Genomic DNA, 19382 nt, shown 5'->3' with positions numbered 1-19382 from the left:
TTTCTAAAGATGAAGCTGAGGCCATTTATGCATGGAAGGTTTTGCCTTGGATTTGCCGTTCTATAGGTGCACATTTTAACCATCTGAATTCTCAAAACTCTATGTGGAGGCTTATTTTTGAGTTTTAAGAATTTGTATGGGGAAAACGGGCACCTAGAGAGCAGCAAAACCAAGGCAAAACCTCCCATGCATAAAGGGCCACCCTCCAGCAAGTTCTGCAGGAGCTACTACTTGGGGGGTTCCCCTGGTATATAGAAAAAATAATACTTTGAAAAAAGTTTTAAAAGATGATGACCCTCCTCTCAAACTCACACACACACAAAAAGTACCTAACGAGAACTAATTATGGTCATTTTAATGCAGGAAACAGAGTTAAGAGTCAAATGAAACCAGAAAGGGGGAGGGGGGAATTGAGCTCTGCTCAAAATCCTAAAATTTATAGATCCTGAGAAGGGAAGATTTTAGGCTGGGAAGCAGCCCAAATTTCAATCAGCCTGCCCCCTTCGATTCAACCCAGGTCTGATTCCCCCACTCCTCCACATGTGTAGCAGACTCTAATCTGGAGAACCGGATTTGATTCTCCACTCCTCCACATGAAGCCAGCTGGGTGACCTTGGGCCAGTCACAGCTCTCTTCGAACTCTCTCAGCACCACCTACCTCACAAGGTGCTTGTTGTGGAGAGAGGAAGGGAAGGTGATTGTAAGTTGCTTTGAGATTCTTTAAAGGTAGAGAAAAGTGGGGTATAAAAACCAACTCTTCTTCTTCATAGGCCCACAACGTGTTGCTGATTATTCTACATTCCTCAAGCTTTTTCAGAAGCCAGAAACACTACACTAGACAAAGGTATATATAGGCATACCTCATTTTATTGCACTTCAGAGATTTTGCATTTTTGAGCAAGTCTTTTGGTGCCATTTTTCCAACAGCATGTACTCCGTCTCTATGTTGCATTTTGGTAATTCTCGCAATATTTCAAACTTTTTCAATATTACAGTGCATTGTTTTTAGACATAATGCTCTTGCACACTTAATGGACTACAGTATAGTGTAAATGCAACTTTTATAAGCATTGCAAAACAAAAAAAAATCGTGACTTGCTTTATTGTGATATTTGCTTTATTGCAGCAGTCTGGAACCGAATCCTCAATATCTCCAAGGTATGCTTTCATATAAAAAACACCTACACACCCAGCTCCCTCGTCCCAGTCTGAGATCTACCATGGAGAACTTTGTCTTCTCCCTTCCCACCATGCATGGAGCTCACAACATTTATACTGCTGTTATTTTTCCAGACCAGCCCACATTTTACAGAATATGCTTCTTACTGAGGCATGGCTGTGTCGAAGCATTTTTCCTTGGTGAGTGGAACGTGTGTCTCCGTTTAAGAGCTAGATTCGAGTACAGCAGCACCCTTAGAGACCAACAAGATTTTCCAGGTACTTTTTATTTATTTATTTTAAATATTTATCAGCTACCTTTCTTCCTTGCGGAGCTCAAGGCAGCTTGCAAACACAGATAAAACACATCAAACAAAATATATTAAAAACAAAAATTTTAAATCCCTGCTCAGGCTCACAGTTAAATTTAACCAAATCTTCATCTGCCTCCTTAAGGTTGAAAGAAAGGGGGCCAGGTGTACCTCCCAGGGGAGGTTGTTCCATAATCATAGGGCTGCCACTGAAGAGGCCTTCTCTTGAATACCCACCAAATGAGCTTCTTTAATTGATAAGATCACAGGGAGAGGCGCTCCTGACTGTCCTAATTCCCAGGCAGATACACCTGGGAGAAGACCCCAGTCCCAAACCATGTAGGGCTCTAGGAAGTTTTGACTCTCGAATGTGTACACCCCAAAAATCTTGTTGATCTCCAAAGTGCTACTGAACTCAAATCTAGCTCATCTGATTCTAGAAAACCATCTAATTCCACAGAATAACAGCAAGCTAGACTTCAGCCCAGGAGCACCTTAAAAACCAAAAATATATTTTGGGTATAAGCTTTCAAGAGTCAAAGCTCCCTTTGTCAGATAAGGGTCTCCATTCCTACTTGCACCTGACGAAGGGAGCTTTGACTCTTGAAAGCTATACCCCAAAAATCTTGCTGATCTCTAAGGCGCTACTGGACTGGAATCTGGCTCTTCTCCCGCAGACCAACCCTGCTGAAACATTCCTCAGTTTAAGTCACAGGTTTTAACCCTCTTAATGTTTCTATATAAGTTTTAATCAGGTTCTGAAAATTCTCAGTTATGCTTTCAAAAATGTGTAACATTTTGTAAGCTGTTTAGAGTATAGGAAATACTTTCACTTTTGACGACACATCTGAGATTAGCGACCTTCCATCCCACAATGAACATGCATCACCATCTCTAAACTCATTATCATCTAGCATCAGGTTACTGTCAATATCTGCACAAGCAAAAAAATCATTATTTTATATGGCCAAAAAAGGAGCAGGCCAAGACCAAAAATTACAGCATTCAGGCCTCCAAACTGGACCACTAAGAAACACATTTAATGGAAGTACGCTACTCAACAATGTTCAATGGTTACTTATTGCAAATTCCTAACCGCACAGGGAATGGCGATTCAAGACGCCATATATGCCCTGCCTATCCAGATTTGCACAAAGCAGCTGGCTTAAATCTTCTGCTATCACAAGAGCTGTCAGAGAAAAGTCTGTGCCCCCCTAAAGAAGATTCCCAAACTTTTTAAGTCATGGAGCACTTTTCAGGAGAGAAATTCGTCATGGAGCACTAATTTTCATCTAGCACCTATATACTAAACCGTATGACAGTAGTATTTTTCTTTCCACTCTCTTCACAGAGCACTAGGAGATGTTTCGAGAAGCACCAAGTGCTCCATGGAGCACAGTTTGGGAACTGCTGTTCTAGAGAAACCCCATCTTCTCCATGGAAAATTTAGTAATAAAGAGAAGTTCAATTATTGTTCTATCATGTGTACATACCTTAAGAACATATTTGCTAAAGAACAGGTTCATAGCTCATGCAGCAACTTTAGCTCATAGTTTAAGATTACAAATACTTTCCTATTCTCACTTCAGGATATTTATATGAACATACATTTTGGCAATATTCTGAGCTCTGGTAAAATAATACCAAAGAGCTAATGTATATATCTGCCTCCAGGTGGCATGACCAGTATTCACCTGCATTGCTGATCTAAGGTGAACAGCATGAATCAATCCTTTCCATAGAGTCGGCCTAAGAAATCCAAACACTCAAAGTGCTACTTCAGTTCCATTACGGCCACATTTTCAAATTTGTCTCTTCTATCATGAGGACTATAAACTTGCTTTTAAAATAGAATGGCGAGCTCAGTCCAGACACACCCAGATATCACACAAACAGGAAGGCACTGAATAAAGTCCTTGAAAGCAGACACAGATTGGTGTCAGGAGGCAGTAATTACCCAGGTTGCATCAAAGCTATGTCTATTTCCACATGTAAAATACTATACAAAACTCAGAAAAAACAGTCTGCCAATCAGCTCCAACACATCCTGGGTCAAACAGATAGTGCCCAGATGCACAGTGCTCTGCAAAAAAGCAGAACCACATACTGACAAAACTCACAGACAACAGAACGGGAAAGCACAGGTTGTGTGTTAAACAGCAGAGGGGGAAATTCCTAATACAGTTCCCAAGAAACGATGAACACCTGCAAAGAAAATAATTGCAAACGAAATTGCAAAGAAAGCCTGCAGTGGAAGATATGCTGCCTAATCAGGGGGCAGAGTCAGCGCCCTGCAGGTTCCAGTTTATTTTCCACTGCGTTTCACAAGGCACGGCGCAAACAAAAACCATCCGCAGAAAATTTCCCAAAGATATCTACTTCTCTAGGAGTGCTCCAAACTCCACTGGCTTGTATCTCCAATGCTGAATTTAATTGGCCAATTAGGTTTAAGAGCAGGTGCTAATGAATTCCTAATAATTAACAGTGCATCTCTGGCATCTAAATTACAAAGCCCTTTTTTAAAATAGCTGGAAGATCTCCTGATCAGACCGCAATCACAGCTGGAGCAGGTTATCAGCACCACCTGACGCGGGACTGAAATCTCCTTCGCTCTCCTGTTCTTGGCATTTACCAATCTTTCAACAGTCACAGAGTAAGCCAAAACCTAAAAATGGATGCTGGCAGACAACAGGTTTCCCAGCTAATATTTAACAGGTTAAGAGTAATGAGGAAGAGAAGGTGTTGACGCTTAATTAACACTAATATTTTTTTTAAGTTCAGTGAACGCACATGGGGGATTCATTGTTTAAATGTCTCTCTACTGTAATTCATCATGCAAGGGAGCCAGGGCTGGAGGGTACCATTTCTCCTGGGCTCTGATTCTACTCAAAAAGGTGGCATCTGCCTTGAGCAGGGACACCATTTGGCTGCCTAACTTTTGACTAGTAAACTGGTGCAGTGGTTAAGAGCAGTGGACTCTACTCTGGAGATCCAGGTTCAATTCCTCACTCCTCCACATGAAGCCTGTTGCGTGACCTTGGGTCAATCACAGTTCTCTCCGAACTCTCTCAGCCCCACCTTCCTCACAATGTGCCTGCTGTGGGGAGGGGAAGGTGATTGCAAACTGCGCTGAGACTCCCTATGGCAGAGAAAAGCGGGGAATAAAGCCAACTCTTCTTAACAGCGATTCCAGATGGGGGACCATGGCAGTCTGTAACAGAATAAAATAGGAGTCCAGGGGTATCTTTCAATAAAAAATCATTTCAGCACAAATTTTTCTAAGTCAGAGCTCACTTCATCTGATACATAGACCCATACTTATGTATTCTCTGGGGTAGCCCCCACCTTATGGAACGGCTTTTCACAAACTATACAAAATGGAATTGTTCAAGAGGGTGCAAACAGGATTGAGCCCTGACTTGGATAGCCTCAGGCTAGCCTGATCTTGTCAGATCTCAGAAGCTAGAGAGGGTGATCCCCGGTTAGTATTTGGATGGGCGACCTACAAGGAACACCAGGGTTGTGATGCAGAGGCCGGCAATGGCAAACCACCTCCAAACGTCTCTTGCCATGAAAACCCTATGGAGTCGCCATAAGTCAGCTGTGACTTGATGCCACACAAAAAAAGGGGGAATGGTGTACTGTAATGAAATGGTCAGGAAGTTGCATTGGTAAAGGGCCAGGGACTGTGGCCTACACTACTGTACTGCTGCCTATCACTGTGGCAGCCCATTCTTGAGGGGCAGGGCTGCGCCGGTGGCTGGAGGCAGTGCAGCCACGCTTCCTCCAAAGGAGGTTCCCCCCCCCCCATGAAGCCGAAACCTTGCCCTTACTTGGAAGCCCCGTGAAACCGCTCCATAGGGTTCCACGGGGCTACGCCACCTCAAAAGGTGGCATAAGTGCAAGTAAGGGCAAAGGGGGCTTTCCTGGGCCAAAAGGGCTTAGGAGACTGCCTAAACACGGCTCCTCCCCTGGAATGGTCCGGAAACACCCCTGGAACACCCCCGGGAGGACAGCGCACACAGGTGCACCATCTGGACGCTGGTGCAAGGCTGTGCCAGCATCCCTGGGCAGCGCTGCCACAGCAGTGCCAGGAGGATGGTGTGCACACACACACACACCGCTGGCACTGTGCCACCCTGGGTGGCATAAGTGGCACGGGCACTGGCGCAGGGGGCTCAGATGCCAGCCCAGCCCCTTTCTGGCCTCCTAAGCACTTTTGTCCTTTCGGCTCAGGAATGGGCTGTAAGCGTGCTCCAGACTAGGTAATTTCTACAGCACTTAATATACCACGTTTAAAAGCTCCTGCCTTGTTTCACCTCTGTTTAAGATGTCTGTATGTTTTGAGATTTCTGTAGCCCAAACCTTATTGCGTTGTTCCTTGAATGTCCCCATTCTGTTGAATGCTTGACTTACACTATGTCATCTGCCTTCAGTCTCAGCAGGAAAAAAAGGAGTATAAATAACAAAATAAATAAAAGTGGGGGAGGGGCATGTTATGAAGAGAGGATGGTTCAAAACAGGATGAAGAGTAATCAGTTCACGCAGCAAACCTGGGACCCTTCCAACCGTTAGATGTAAAATCTATGCCCAATAAAGTGAAATGAGCAGATATAATAGGAAGTCACAATACGAAGCCAGAGAGGGACAACTGAAGCAATTAACGTCTGTATGGGGTGGGAAATGCAAGATATTAGCACCTGTAGTGAGTAAGAAATGATAGGTCCCTTTTAAGATCTGGCTGAGGCACAGTGTTAAACTTCTTGATGAATATTAATCCAGCCATTTCCCTTTGCATTCTATGCCTGGTGAAAATATATGAACAGCAACAGAAGATTAAAATGTCCCCCTGCAGGCACACAGGGTACATTGTGCCACACAGGAGAGGATGCTTTAATTCCCCAAAGCCAAACCACTGAAGCATCTTGCAAGCTTAACCCTTGTTATAAAGCACTAACATACAGATACATCTAAAAACATGCAAGAACTTCATTCTGACAGTATTCTTCTTGTTTGCTCCTTGCTTTATAGAATTAAGATTTTTAACAAGCTATTTTGTCATGGCAGGAGTTTACAGAAGCCAACACTAAAAACAGGACAGATACATTTTACAAGTAGTGGCAACGCAGCTGCTATATACGTCTGATAACGCATTTTTCATGCGCCAGTCAGTAAACTACACTTAAGCTACACTTTCAAAGGTCTACTACAGAACAAGGCAACAAGCCAGTTTGTTTTCACATCTTAAAACTTTGATGCTTTTTTGTTGTTGTTTTTTTGCGTGGCATATCATACAAACGGCTCTGTCAACTTTTCAGTACTGCACACACAAAACAAGTTTTCAAAGAAGAAGAGTTGTTTTTTATTATGCCAACTTTCTCTACCACTTAAAGAAGAATCAAACTGGTTTACAATCACCTTCTCTTCCCCTCCCCACAACAGACAACCTGTGAGATAGGTGAGGCTGAGAGAGCTCTAAGAGAGCTGTGACTAGCCCAAGGTCACCCAGCTGGCTTTGTGCAGAGGAGCGGGGAAACCAACCCAGTTCTCCAGACTAGAGTCCACTGCTCAGAAGATGAGTGAGGAATCAAACCCGGATGTCCAGATTAGAGCCCGCCACTCATGTGGAGGAACGGGGAAACCAACCTGGTTCTCCAGATTAGCCTCCGCCGCTCATGTGGAGGAGCGGGGAAACCAACCTGGTTCTCCAGATTAGCCTCCGCCGCTCATGTGGAAGAGTGGGGAATCAAACCTGGTTCTCCAGATTAGAGTCCACCACTCCAAACCAATGCTCTTAACCACTACACCACGTTGGCTCTCAGCCTGAACTTGTAACTAGATCCTGAACTTGCAACTAGAAGCAGATATAATAAAAACAGTCCTTATCTATTGGGGGGAGAACCATACATACCAGCCTGCCTCTCATTAACTAACTTTTACTGTACAAACAATGCTGAGCCACCAATTCTGCATGAAAGATGCTGTGATCCCTCTTATGCAAGAATGCATTTAATTAATCGGATGTCTTTTACCTCAGGACAGAATATGCAGATTTCTTTTAAAGTGCAACTACCTTTATTGACAGCAATGTATTGACATCAACACTTTATTAGGTCTTGCACCTTCTAATCTCTCATGATCTTCCATCTTTGAACCGGCACTTCTATGTACTGATGTAAAAGGCTAGATAAACATACTGAATTTTCAATTAGCAAACAAAACAAAACACCCACACATAGCACTGGGAAGTGAAGGGCACACATGAACACCCTGGCTCTCCAGGGTCCCAGGCAGAGGTCTTTCACATCCCCTACTGGCCTGGTCCCTTTAACCGGAGATGCCGTGGATTGAACCTGGGACCTTCTGCATGCCAAGCAGATGCTTTACCAATGAGCTACAGCCCCTCCCCAGGGCAACAACAGATTACTTGATAGCATTTAAATATTTTGCAAATGCCAGTCCTAGAAATCAACAGTCTCTAAACAGAGCTATTGATGATATCTCCACATGCCTCTTAGGCACATATCAGTCCCGGTGGATGCTCTGACCGTAAATGCATAAATGCTGGAGACAAGAAATGACTGCACCAAAAGCCAGATAATGCCGTGGCGGACGGGGAAGCAGGCATTCTGTATTGATCTCAACACCAAGGGCATTTTCTGAAGCTTTCCTATTTAAATGCAGTTTTATCTCTGCCGACTTAAATATACGTATTTAATGTCACGTGGGAGAGTTACCGGTTCCACACACATCTTCAGGTGCAGCCGGCAAACAATAAACGTACAGCCACATACGCACATGTGTGTGGAATTCATGACACAAATTTGTAACCCCTGCTGCCGCCGCCGCCCCTTCAAATGGAAGAAGTATGCATTGTGTTAGTTCCAGCTCTGCTTTCCAGCTGTGTCGAGGCTTTAAGACTCTAAGAGCAGGAAGTCCAAGAGGAAATTCCATCGTCAGTTCCCGGAGTTTTGCAACCCAAATGTTCTTCCAAAAAGGAGCTCTTACAGGAATCTGGGAGTGAGGGGGCTACAGCTTACCTCATATCTTCAAGTAAGTCACATTCTGCCTGATGTTTGGCTTGAAGTTTTGTCATCTGCTCCGTCTGAATGAGTTTCAGCTCTTGAGTAATTTTCACCTGGGCAGGGGAGAAGAAAGGCACATGTTGGAAGCTGTAATTCTATCCTTTTAAAACTAGTCCGATTTAAGTGGCATTTTATAATTTACCACAAGCATCAACTTCCTAAAAAATGCACCGGATTTTTTTTTTAAATCTAAACATTGCAGTTCTTGTGGTGGAAAGCGCCATCAAGACGCAACCGATTGAGGGTGACCCCTCATCGGGTTTTCGAAGCAAGAGATGAACCGTGGTGGTCTGCCATATTGCGTTCTTCTGTGTAGCAGCCCTGGACTTCCATGGCTGTCTCCCGTCCAAGGACTAACCAGGGCCGACCCCGCTTAGCTTCTATCACAGGACTAGCCTGGGGCATCCAGGGAAGGGCAATGCTGCTCTCGTGTGCTATAAAGACTACAAAAGAAGAGTTGGTTTTTATATGCCGACTTTTGCCACAAACCTTCACACCACGGTGAGTGTCCCCAGTGCTCCCGCAAGGCAAATCTCCCAGCAGCACACAGACCCCTTCCCCAAGATTCCTACAAATTACGGAAAACTCAGGTGAGGTCATATTTAAGGTGTGCGTTCCAGAAGGCAGACCAAAGCTCAACACACAGCAAATGCCGTTCCCTGTCACACTGAACTTTGGAACAAGTGGAAGTACGTGTCCGTCTTGCTTCTTCTGCCTCCTCCAAACCACCATGGTGTGGCAAACGCACTCGCCCAAATCCTCTAGCTAGAGCACACAGAAGATGGAGGAAGGAAGAGCCTTGCATCAATTCAGCTCTGAAGCAGGCAGGGGTGCTTTGGCCTGTTCCAAAGGCCAGTGCAGCAGAAGACGCACGTGCACACACTTCCTCTCCCTAAACCCACACGGAAGGCTTACGATTGGTAGCAAGCCCAATTTTAATAGTCAACTGTAAGGCCAAGCCAAAGTAAGCAGACACCTTATTTCACAGTATCTTCTATTTTGTGGAGCAAGGTTCGAGTCCAGTAGCAACCTTAAAGACCAACAAGATTTCCAGGGTATCAGCTTTCGAGAGTAAAGGCTCCCTTCGCTAGATACTGCTCTTCTACTGCAGAGCAACACAGCTCCCCACCTGATTCTATTTTGTAAAGTTTCTTGCAAATATTACTGGTAATCTTTATGGTCTGGCCTTGCCAAAATGCCCAGTCACTTACATCACTTGGACCACTCTATATCAGCATAACCCACCCCCCAAAATACTTTCATTCTGAATAGTATCACAAGAAAAAGTCTTAAATCGTTAAACAGCCAAATAGAAGAGTTGGTTTTTATATGCTGACTTTCTCTACCACTTAAGGGAGACTCAAACCGACTTACAATCACCTTCCCTCCCCACAACAGACACCCTGTGAAGTAGGTGAGGCCAAGAGAGCTGTGACTAGACCAAGGTCACCCAGCTGGCTTCATGTGGAGTGGGGAAACCAACCCACTTCATCAGATTAGCCTCCGCCGCTCATGCGGAGGAGTGGGAAATCAAACCCGGATCTCCAGATCAGACTCCACCGCTCCTAACCCCTACACCATGCTGACTCCCAGTACTGAAACACAAGTTTTGAAAACCGCTGGGATGTCGCTACAATGCCATGTCACATATGTCACTTGAAGCTGACCAGGCAAAACAAGAAGAAATGGAAGCACTTCAGTTATTCCAGGGTTCAGAAACCTGGTCCAAATAATTGCTCAAAACCATTTTCCAAAATGCAAATACTGTGAACTACCAAAAGTTCTGTTTGCATCTATTCCAGCTGAAAGCTGCTCTATCAAATCCTCACACCCACGCCACTGAACTGCCTACATTTTTAAACATTTAAACCGTAGAGCTCAATCCCACTGTTAAAATTACTGACACGTTCTCTTCCCTCCAAACCCTCCGTGGACAAACCCGCATGCAACAAAAGATGTTTGTGCCCTTGTTTCAAGCAGGGTGGAGTCAAATACCAAAGGGGGAGGGAGGCAGAGGACTTCCAAATGTTCCGTTATTCATGTTTAATGGGGCAATAGATGCAACCCAAAATCTTTTAATCAATCCAGCACAAAACATCCAGTGTTTAGACGTAATCTCCTAGATCGATAGTCCACCCAATGACAAATGCCCATTCTTAACAGTTCCACCATTAAGTCTCATTTTCTGAATACAGTAATCAAACGTGTATTTGTGTCTGACTGTTATACTGCTCTTGAGATAAGATTCTTCAAGCTGTTTAGCAGCACGGCAGGAGGTGAGGGGACTTTGTCACCCCAAAACAATAAGGCCAAGGGTAAATGCTTAGTTATAAAGGAGACTATAACTGAGCATCATGTTGCTTGTTTGGAGAAGAATAACAGCCTCTGCTATCAGAAGGAGAATCAAAGACAGAAACGTGGAAAAAAACCCCACAGCGGACCGGATCTCTCCTTTCCCTCAAAGGAAACAAAAACAATCCGCTCTCATCCAATGGGAACAGTACCCTCCACCTCCCACTAACCTCAACCTGGAATATTTCCCCCCAGTAACAAGACCCCAATCTGAGCACTATGAGGAGATGGAAAAACCCACTGAGCAAACAACCCTGAACACTTTTAAACAGAAAAACAACACAGTGTGTTTTTTTTCTACCACAAACAGAAAGTGCAAACAAATCCAGCAGGCATAGGGCTAAACCTATGGAACAAAGATAACATCCCCATGCAAAACTGAAAGGCAGACTGTGCATGCAAGATCAAACCACAGCGTGCAAACCAGATAGGCTTTTTAATAAAAAATGGTTTCGATAAAAGACTGCCCTTGCGAAAGCGCACCCTCAAAACAGACATGAAAAGGCAGAGAGGAGGATCCTTCTCCCCCTCCCCCAAATGTAGCCAGCTATCTTGGTCCACCAGGGAGCTCAGAGAGTGACAGTCCTTTGTCTACACAATCCAATCCCAATATGTTTCACCTGCATCTAAGCTCCCTTTTGAAACACATACAATTTAAAAACAAAAAACAAAAAGTCTCTGGAAGCCCAGAGAGGACGCCCTCATGACCACAGAGCCCTATAAGCCCAGTTCTAGCGTTCCCCATCATCCCAAACCCTGTGCATCAAACATGACTGCACGTTCTCCCCCTTTTTGCACCACCAATGGCAAACAGACAAAAACCTCTTTGTTCTTAGCTCTCCCACCCATGTCCCAGCCACCTACTGAACTCCTATAAACAGTACACTAACAAATTACACACCCCCACCAACCAAACTCCCCCAAAATGACAGCCCCCCAGTAGTGTCAAACCCTAAGTGATGCTGCCCTAACCACAAAAGAAAAGAACTCACATCCCTATTTTTTTTTTTTGAGATCTTCCACAGAGGCGTTTCACCCACTCCCCCATCTATGTACCAAGCACCTGCTTTGCCAGCCTTTAGGTGTCAGGTGGCAATCTGTTCTTTTTGAGTGTGCAGTTCATGGCACGTTGATGAATTTTCTGCTGTTCTTACAATTTACCTTCCTGCACGTCTCTAATGGGATTTTCTAACTGGCTTGTCTTGTACAGATACGGTTTTAAATAAGTTGTAAGCCACCTGGAGGACCAAGGGTAACAAAGATCAGGGCGGAAATATTTTAAGAAATCATATTCCGATACCAGTAAGCCTGCTGGGTGTAGTGGTTAAGAGCGGTGGTTTGGAGCGGAGGACTCTAATCTGGAGAACCGGGTTTGATTCCCCACTCCTCCACATGAGCGGCAGACGCTATTCTGGTGAATCGGGTTGGTTTCCCCACTCCTATACAAGAAGCCTGCTGGGAGACCTGTCTCAGCCTCACCTACCACACAGGGTGTCTGTTGTGGGGAGGGGAAGATGATTGTAAGCCGCTTTGATTCTCCCTTAAGTGGTAGAGAAAGTCGGCATATAAAAACAACTCTTCTTCCTGCAATCAGCCAACACTTTAGGTTGCTCAAAATCAACTGAAGACGCCTGATACCACAAGAGCCGTGCTGGTCCACAGTAGAACAGCCATATTCAAGTCCAGTAGCAGTTAAAGACAAGATTTTAGGGGTATAAGCTTTCGAGAGTCAAAGCTCCCTTCGTCAGGTGCAAGTAGGAATGGATATCTGAGTCTTTATATCCCAGTCAGAAGGAGGGAGATCTCTCTCTGCATCCCCATTCCTACTCATATCTGACGAAGAGAGCTTTAACTCTTGAAAGCTCATACATACCCCGTCATCAGACTTCACTGCAATCTATACACATCCATCCATTGTTGAGCAGTGGGGTCTTTCAAGGATCTGTGTTGGGACCGGTGCTTTTCAGCCTGTTCATCAATGACCTGGAGTTGGGGGTGAACAGCGAGGAGGCCAAGTTTGCAGATGACACCAAATTATTTAGGGCGGTTAAAACAAAATCGGACTGTGAAAAGCTCCGAAAGGATCTCCACAAACTGGAGGAGTGGGCATTAAAATGGCAAATGAGATTCAATGTAAGCAAAGTGATGCATATTGGGGCAAAAAAAACTCCTTAGGCCTTCTACATGCAAAGCTTTGCCACAGAACTGCCGGTGCACACCCCCTGCACCGAGCCACCACACAACATTTCTTGCCCCAATTGCTCGAATTGTACCCTAAGGCAACCCCTGGTGCCCATCCCAGAGACTGCAAAGCACACGCGCACAGTGAGGAAGTTTTCTTAAACCCCCAGAGGTCCCTTCCACGGGGCTTACAACTCTGCAGCACGGATCATCCCTATTTAAGACAGGATAGTTCCTGTTCTCTGCAACGGCCAATCTCATCCTTCTGACACCTGCTGAGTGCCCCAAGTAGGACAGGTCTGCCTCTGGCAGCACATGAACATATCTTATACTGAATCAGACCCGTGGTCCATCAAAGTCAGTATTGTCTACTCAGACCAGGAGCGGCTCCCAAGGGTCCCAGGCAGGTCTTTCACATCACCTACCTGCCTAGTCCCTAACTGGAGATGCTGGGGATTGAACCTGGGACCTTCTGCATGCCAAGCAAATGCTCTGCCATTGAGCCACAGGCCCTCCCCAGCCCCTTGGACTCCAGTCCAAGCCAAATTAAATACACTTAGATGGGAATTTAGGGTGCCTAGTGCAGCACTCTGAACTCTATGCCATCTGACCACTGCCTCCCCTTAACCACCCACTCTCAAACCACCAAGCGTACCTGTCACACCTCTCTGCCACCTTTCTAGCTAACACTCTCATCTGCATCTCTGCAGCCAGCTGTCAGGAAGCAGAAACTGCATCCGCTGTGGTTTTTTACCCCTGAACTCTTCCTCCCAAGTAGTCCTGACTCCTGCTTCAGCCCAGCCTTTGCAGGCAAGATTTTTTTGTATACTTTTCTGCAGCCTACACAGTGCAGGGTACCTCCGCCCTCATTTACTGCAACACACCTGTAGGCAGCAAGATCTGCTCCCATCAGTGCAGCCCCCTTCCATGTTCCCTGGGGGCTCTTGTTTTTATATGCCGACTTTTTCTACCACTTAAGGGAGAATCAAACCAGCTTACAATCACCTTCCCCTCCCCACAGCAGACATCCTGTGGGGTAGGTGGAGCTGAGAGAACTGTGACTAGCCCAAGGTCACCCAGCTGGCTTCAAGTGGAGGAGTGGGGAATCGAACCCGGTTCATCAGATTAGCATCCGCCGCTAATGTGAAGGAGTGGGGAATCAAACCCGGTTCTCCGGATCAGAGTCCACCGCTCCAAACCATCGCTCTTAACCACCACACCATGCTGCCTCTGCTTTGCACATTGAAGATCGCAGGTTCAATCCCTGCACGCTCAACCTCCAGCTAAAAAGACTGTGTAGTAGGTGATATGAAAGACCTTCAGCTGAGACCCTGGAGAGCAGCTGCCAGTCTGAGCAGACAAGACTGACCTTGATGGATCAAGGGTCAGATTCAGTAGAAAGCAAGAAGGGGCTGTAGTTGAGAGGTAGAGCATCTGCTTGGCATGCAGAAGGTCCCAGGTACAACCCCTGGCACCTTCAGTTAAAGGGACTAGGCAAGTAGGTGATGCGAAGACCTCTGCGTGAGACCCTGGAGAGCCGCTGCCAGCCTGAGGAGACAACTCTGACCTTGACGGACCAAGAGTCTGATTCAGTATAACGCAGCTTCAGGTGTATTCACACATGCGTTCCTACGCTACAATCCCCAACGTTGCCTTCCAAAAATCCACCTGCAAACCATGCTTGTCACCCCTCCCACCTGCCCCCCCCACCATCCAGCGCACTTACCTGCCCTCAGCTCCTCCACCCACTCAAGGGGGGGGGTCCCCCTCCCACTCTGCAAAGCCTCCATCCTCAGATTCTTCCCCGCCATATGCCTGCCTTTTTCTACCGACACCACCTCCGCAACCCTCCTGCCCCACAGCCCACGAGGCTCACACCCGTCCCCCAACCTGCACCCCCACCCCACAAACCTATGGCACTATTTCCCCGGTCTTATCGCACCGCTGCGGTCAGCGTCCTTTCCGACATCCCCTCCCCCCCCCAGCCCTCTGCAGCGCACCTGGCAGCCTCTGCCGACGCCACCTCCCCATGACAAAGCCTCCCAGGGCAGCCCCATGCCCCTGTGCCACCTTGGCAGTCCTGCCCCACACTGGATGCTTAGCAAACCGCCGCCCCCCACAACCCTATGCCTCCATTGCAAGGGGCTGGAGAGGAGGAAGGACCCACCTCAATACATCCAAGGATGCCTGATGCATACCCCTCCTGCGCCGCCCCCCAAACCCACCACCAGCCCTATAGGATGCCTGATGCATACCCCTCCTGCACCGCCCCCCAACCCACCACCAGCCCTATAGGATGCCTGATGCATACCCCTCCTGCGCCGCCCCCCAAACCCACCACCAGCCCTATAGGATGCCTGATGCATACCCCTCCTGCACCCCCCCCAACTCACCACCAGCCCTATAGGATGCCTGATGCATACCCCTCCTGCGCCGCCCCCCAAACCCACCACCAGCCCTATAGGATGCCTGATGCATACCCCTCCTGCACCGCCCCCCAAGCCCACCACCAGCCCTATAGGATGCCTGATGCATACCCCTCCTGCACCACCCCCCAACTCACCACCAGCCCTATAGGATGCCTGATGCATACCCCTCCTGCGCCGCCCCCCAAACCCACCACCAGCCCTATAGGATGCCTGATGCATACCCCTCCTGCACCCCCCCCAACTCACCACCAGCCCTACAGGATGCCTGATGCATACCCCTCCTGCACCCCCCCCAACCCACCACCAGCCCTATAGGATGCCTGATGCATACCCCTCCTGCACCCCCCCCAACTCACCACCAGCCCTATAGGATGCCTGATGCATACCCCTCCTGCACCACCCCCCAAGCCCACCACCAGCCCTATAGGATGCCTGATGCATACCCCTCCTGCACCGCCCCCCAAACCCACCACCAGCCCTATAGGATGCCTGTCTGCCCCACACATCCCCCCCACATTCCTTATAGCCAGGCTTTCACCTCCATAAGCACCCAGCACCCAATGGGGGGGGGGAGGTTTCTCAGTCTTCCCCATCACCTCTAGGCGGAGCCCCTCCCCCCCCACTCTGGCCACTGCCTCACCCCCCACCCCTCACCCGCGGTCGCCGCCTCACCTTCCTCGGCGGGGGCTGCATGGCGGCGGCGCTGCCGCTCTCGGCCTCCACATCAATCCCTCCCCCGCCCCAAACGGCGGCGGCGGCGATAACGGGAGGCGGCGGCGCGGAGGGCGAGAGAGGCGACGCCAGGCCGGTCTCTGCGGCGAGGGGGGCGGGGCCAAGGGCGGGCGGGGGCGGGGCCCGAGGCGCCGCTCCGTCGGTGGCTGCGCAGGGGGAGGGGGTGCGCGAGCGAGGGAGGCGAGGAGGGGGCGGGGCCTGCCCTTGTCCCTCAGACGCGAGGGGAGGGGAAAATATAAGCGGGGAAGGCGTGGCCGAGGGAATCAGGTGGCGCGGGCCTGTCGTTCTGATTGGAGGGAAGGGGGCACGCGCGGGTGAGGGGGGGGGAAACGCCAGGGCGGCCAGGATGATCTTGGGTTGCCAATCTCCAGGTGGTGGCTGGAGATCTCCCGCCGTTACAACCGATCTCCAGGCGATAGAGATCAGTCCCCCTGGAGAAAATGGCCGCTTTGGCAACTGGACTCTGTGGCGTTGAAGTCCCTCCCCTCCCCAACCCCCCCCCCCTCCTCAGGCTCCGCCACAAGGACCTCCCGCCGGCGGTGAAGAGGGACCTGGCAACCCTTAGATAATCAGAGAGGGGGGCGTGGCTTGTCGTCCTGACTGAAGGAAGGGGCGCGCGGCTGAAAAGAGGCGGAGGAGGCGTGGCCAAGATAATAGGGGTGTTGGGGAGTGCGGCTTGTCGACCCTCTGACTAGAGAGCGGGAGCGCGCGCGAGCGGGAGACAGGGGAAGGGAGGCGCGGCCAATGGGGGGAAAGGGGGCGTGGCTTGCTGTTTCGTTCCCCCTTCGCCTCAGGCTTGCGGGTTTCTTTTCTGAAGGGAAAAAGGCGCGCGCGCGCGGTTGGGAGAGAGCAAACGTGCGCGAGGCAGGGGAAGGGAGGCGCGGCCAACCGGGGAAAGGGGGCGTGGCTTGCTGTTTCGTTTCCCCTTCGCCTCAGGCTTGTGGGTTACTTTCTGAAGGAGAAGAGGTGCGCGCGCAAATAAGGGAGGGGGGGAAACGTGCGCGAGGCCAACGTCGAGTGTGGCGGGTGGAGCGCGGCTCCTCCCCCTTCTACTTTCACTTCAGGGAGCGTATTTCACCCCACACACACAAAACAAGCGCGAGCAGCCGACAGCGACTCGAAGCTCTCATGAGGAAAATCAGTTGGTGGGAGGAGGGGGGGGGGCGTCGAGTGAGGAAGAAACGGATAGGATGAGGAGGAAAAGGGGCGGGGCTTGAGAGCCAAAGGGGAGGCGGCCCCCTTAACGGACAATGAGGCGCGCGCTTCGGCGGCCACGCCCCCTCCCTCTTTTCCTCCCAACCCCCCCCTCCTCCCGTAACGGCTGATTTTTTGACACGCGTGAATGGCGCAACGTCTGAGAGCGGGAGGGGAAGGCACAGAGCTTTGTGTCAGCCTCGGGGCCTGACTGGATGGGAAGGGGAAACACCCTCAGAAAGAAGCAATTGAAATCATCAATGTATAAATTAAACGAATAATTGGAAACAGTCCGTGTTTCCCCACGCATTGCGCGCGCGCGCTTCGGACGTTCGTTTAGAGACGAGAAGGGAGATGGGGAACCCCGAACGGTAACGTTAAGAGTGAGTCGTAATGAGGGAGCGATTGAAGGCTCGGGATAGGCTGAGGAGGGGAAGGGGCGGGGCTTGTCCTGAGTGAGTGACAGGCGGCCGGCGCGACACGCCTCTCTCTGACCTTGCTTAGCTGCGGCCGCCCCCTCCTGGTCGCGCTTTGCAAGTGCAATAGGAACTGGCCAGCGTGGCGGGGTGGGGGGTCCCTGCTCAGAACTAGCTCTGTGCGCCCCCCAAACTGGCAGGATCCCAAAGGCTCCTGCAGGCTCAAAAAGGGTGGAGACCCCTGCCCCGTTTATAGAAAATGGCAAGTGCCCAGTAGCTCCTTAAAGACTAGCACAATTTCTGGCAGGGTAGGAGCTTGCGTGAGCCACAGCTCCCTTCTTCAGATACAGCTAGAATGTGATCCCAGCTATCCTTAAGTAGAGACGAGTGAATGAGACACACATTTGCGTGTCCTATTTGTTTGATTCAGTGGATTTGGTGGGGAGAAGTGCAGTCAAGTCCCAACTGACGTATGGCAACCCAGTAGGGGTTTCAAGGCGAGAGACGAACAGAGAGGGTTTGCCATTACCTGTCTCTGTGTCAAAAAGGGCAAGAGTCCAGTAGCACCTTAAAGACTAACAAAAATATTTTCTGGTAGGGTATGAGCTTTCGTGAGCCACAGCTCACTTCTTCAGATACTGTCTCTGTGTAGCAGCTGTCTCTGTGTAGCAGCCTTGGGCTTCCTGTGAAAAAAGGCCAGTTCCATGCTGGCCATAATTAGGCAAGGAATAGAGAATAAAACTGCTGCTATAGTACTGCCCACGTACAAATCTATGGCAAGACCACACTTGGAATACTGTGTGCAGTTCTGGTCACCACACCTAAAAAAGGAGATTGCAGAGCTTGCGTCGGTGCAGAAAAGAGCAACCAAAATGATCGGGACGAGAGCAACTGCCCTATGAGGGGCGGTTCAAACTCTTAGGGCTGTTTAGCTTGGAAAAAAGCGGCTGAGAGGAGACATGATAGAGGTCTATAAAATTATGCATGGTTTGGAGAGTGTGGACAGGGAGAAGCTTTTCTCCCTCTTTCATAATACTAGAACGCGGGGTCTTCGCCTGAAGCCGGGGGGTGAGAGATTCAAAACAAATAAAGTATTTCCTCACACAACACATAGTGAAATTATGGAACTCCCTGCCCCAGGATGTGGTGATAGCTGCCAACTTGGAAGGCTTTAAGATGGGACTGGACATGTTCACAGGGGATAGGACCCAGGACTTTGCAGACGGTGTGTCTGAAATGGGATGTGCTTTGAAAGGAACCTGAGAGTCGACAGGGAGTTTCCGGCTAAACATTAGGAAGAACTTGCTGACCATTAGAGCGGTTCCTCAGTGGAACAGGCTTCCTCGGGAGGTGGCGGGCTCTCCTTCTTTGGGGTTTTTTAAGCAAATGCTAAATGGCCATCTGACAGCAAGGCTGATTCTGTGAACTTAGGCAGATCATGAGAGGGAAGGCAGGAAGGATTGTGTCAGTGCTTGGCTGTCATGGCCCTTTCTTACATGCCCAGGGTAATGTCAATCATCAGGA

General features: G+C 48.9%; 1 protein-coding gene across 1 annotated transcript in view; it reads right to left on the bottom strand.

Annotated features, from left to right (window-relative positions):
* The window catches only part of FCHSD2 (FCH and double SH3 domains 2), a 142509-nt gene extending 126243 nt beyond the window's left edge, over positions 1-16266 (bottom strand). The window contains exons 1-2 of the mRNA XM_056858281.1: positions 16189-16266; positions 8510-8607 (exon numbers count right to left, since the gene is read on the bottom strand). Coding sequence (XP_056714259.1) covers positions 8510-8607; positions 16189-16209 — 119 coding nt within the window. The 5' untranslated portion in view covers positions 16210-16266. The remainder of the gene's footprint in view (positions 1-8509; positions 8608-16188) is intronic.
* Between the last annotated feature and the right edge of the window lie 3116 nt (positions 16267-19382).

The sequence above is a fragment of the Euleptes europaea genome, chromosome 12 (assembly GCF_029931775.1).
Source record: "Euleptes europaea isolate rEulEur1 chromosome 12, rEulEur1.hap1, whole genome shotgun sequence".
Lineage (NCBI taxonomy): Eukaryota > Metazoa > Chordata > Lepidosauria > Squamata > Sphaerodactylidae > Euleptes > Euleptes europaea.
Note: the sequence above shows the minus strand (reverse complement) of the source record. Positions and strands in the feature narration are given on the sequence as shown.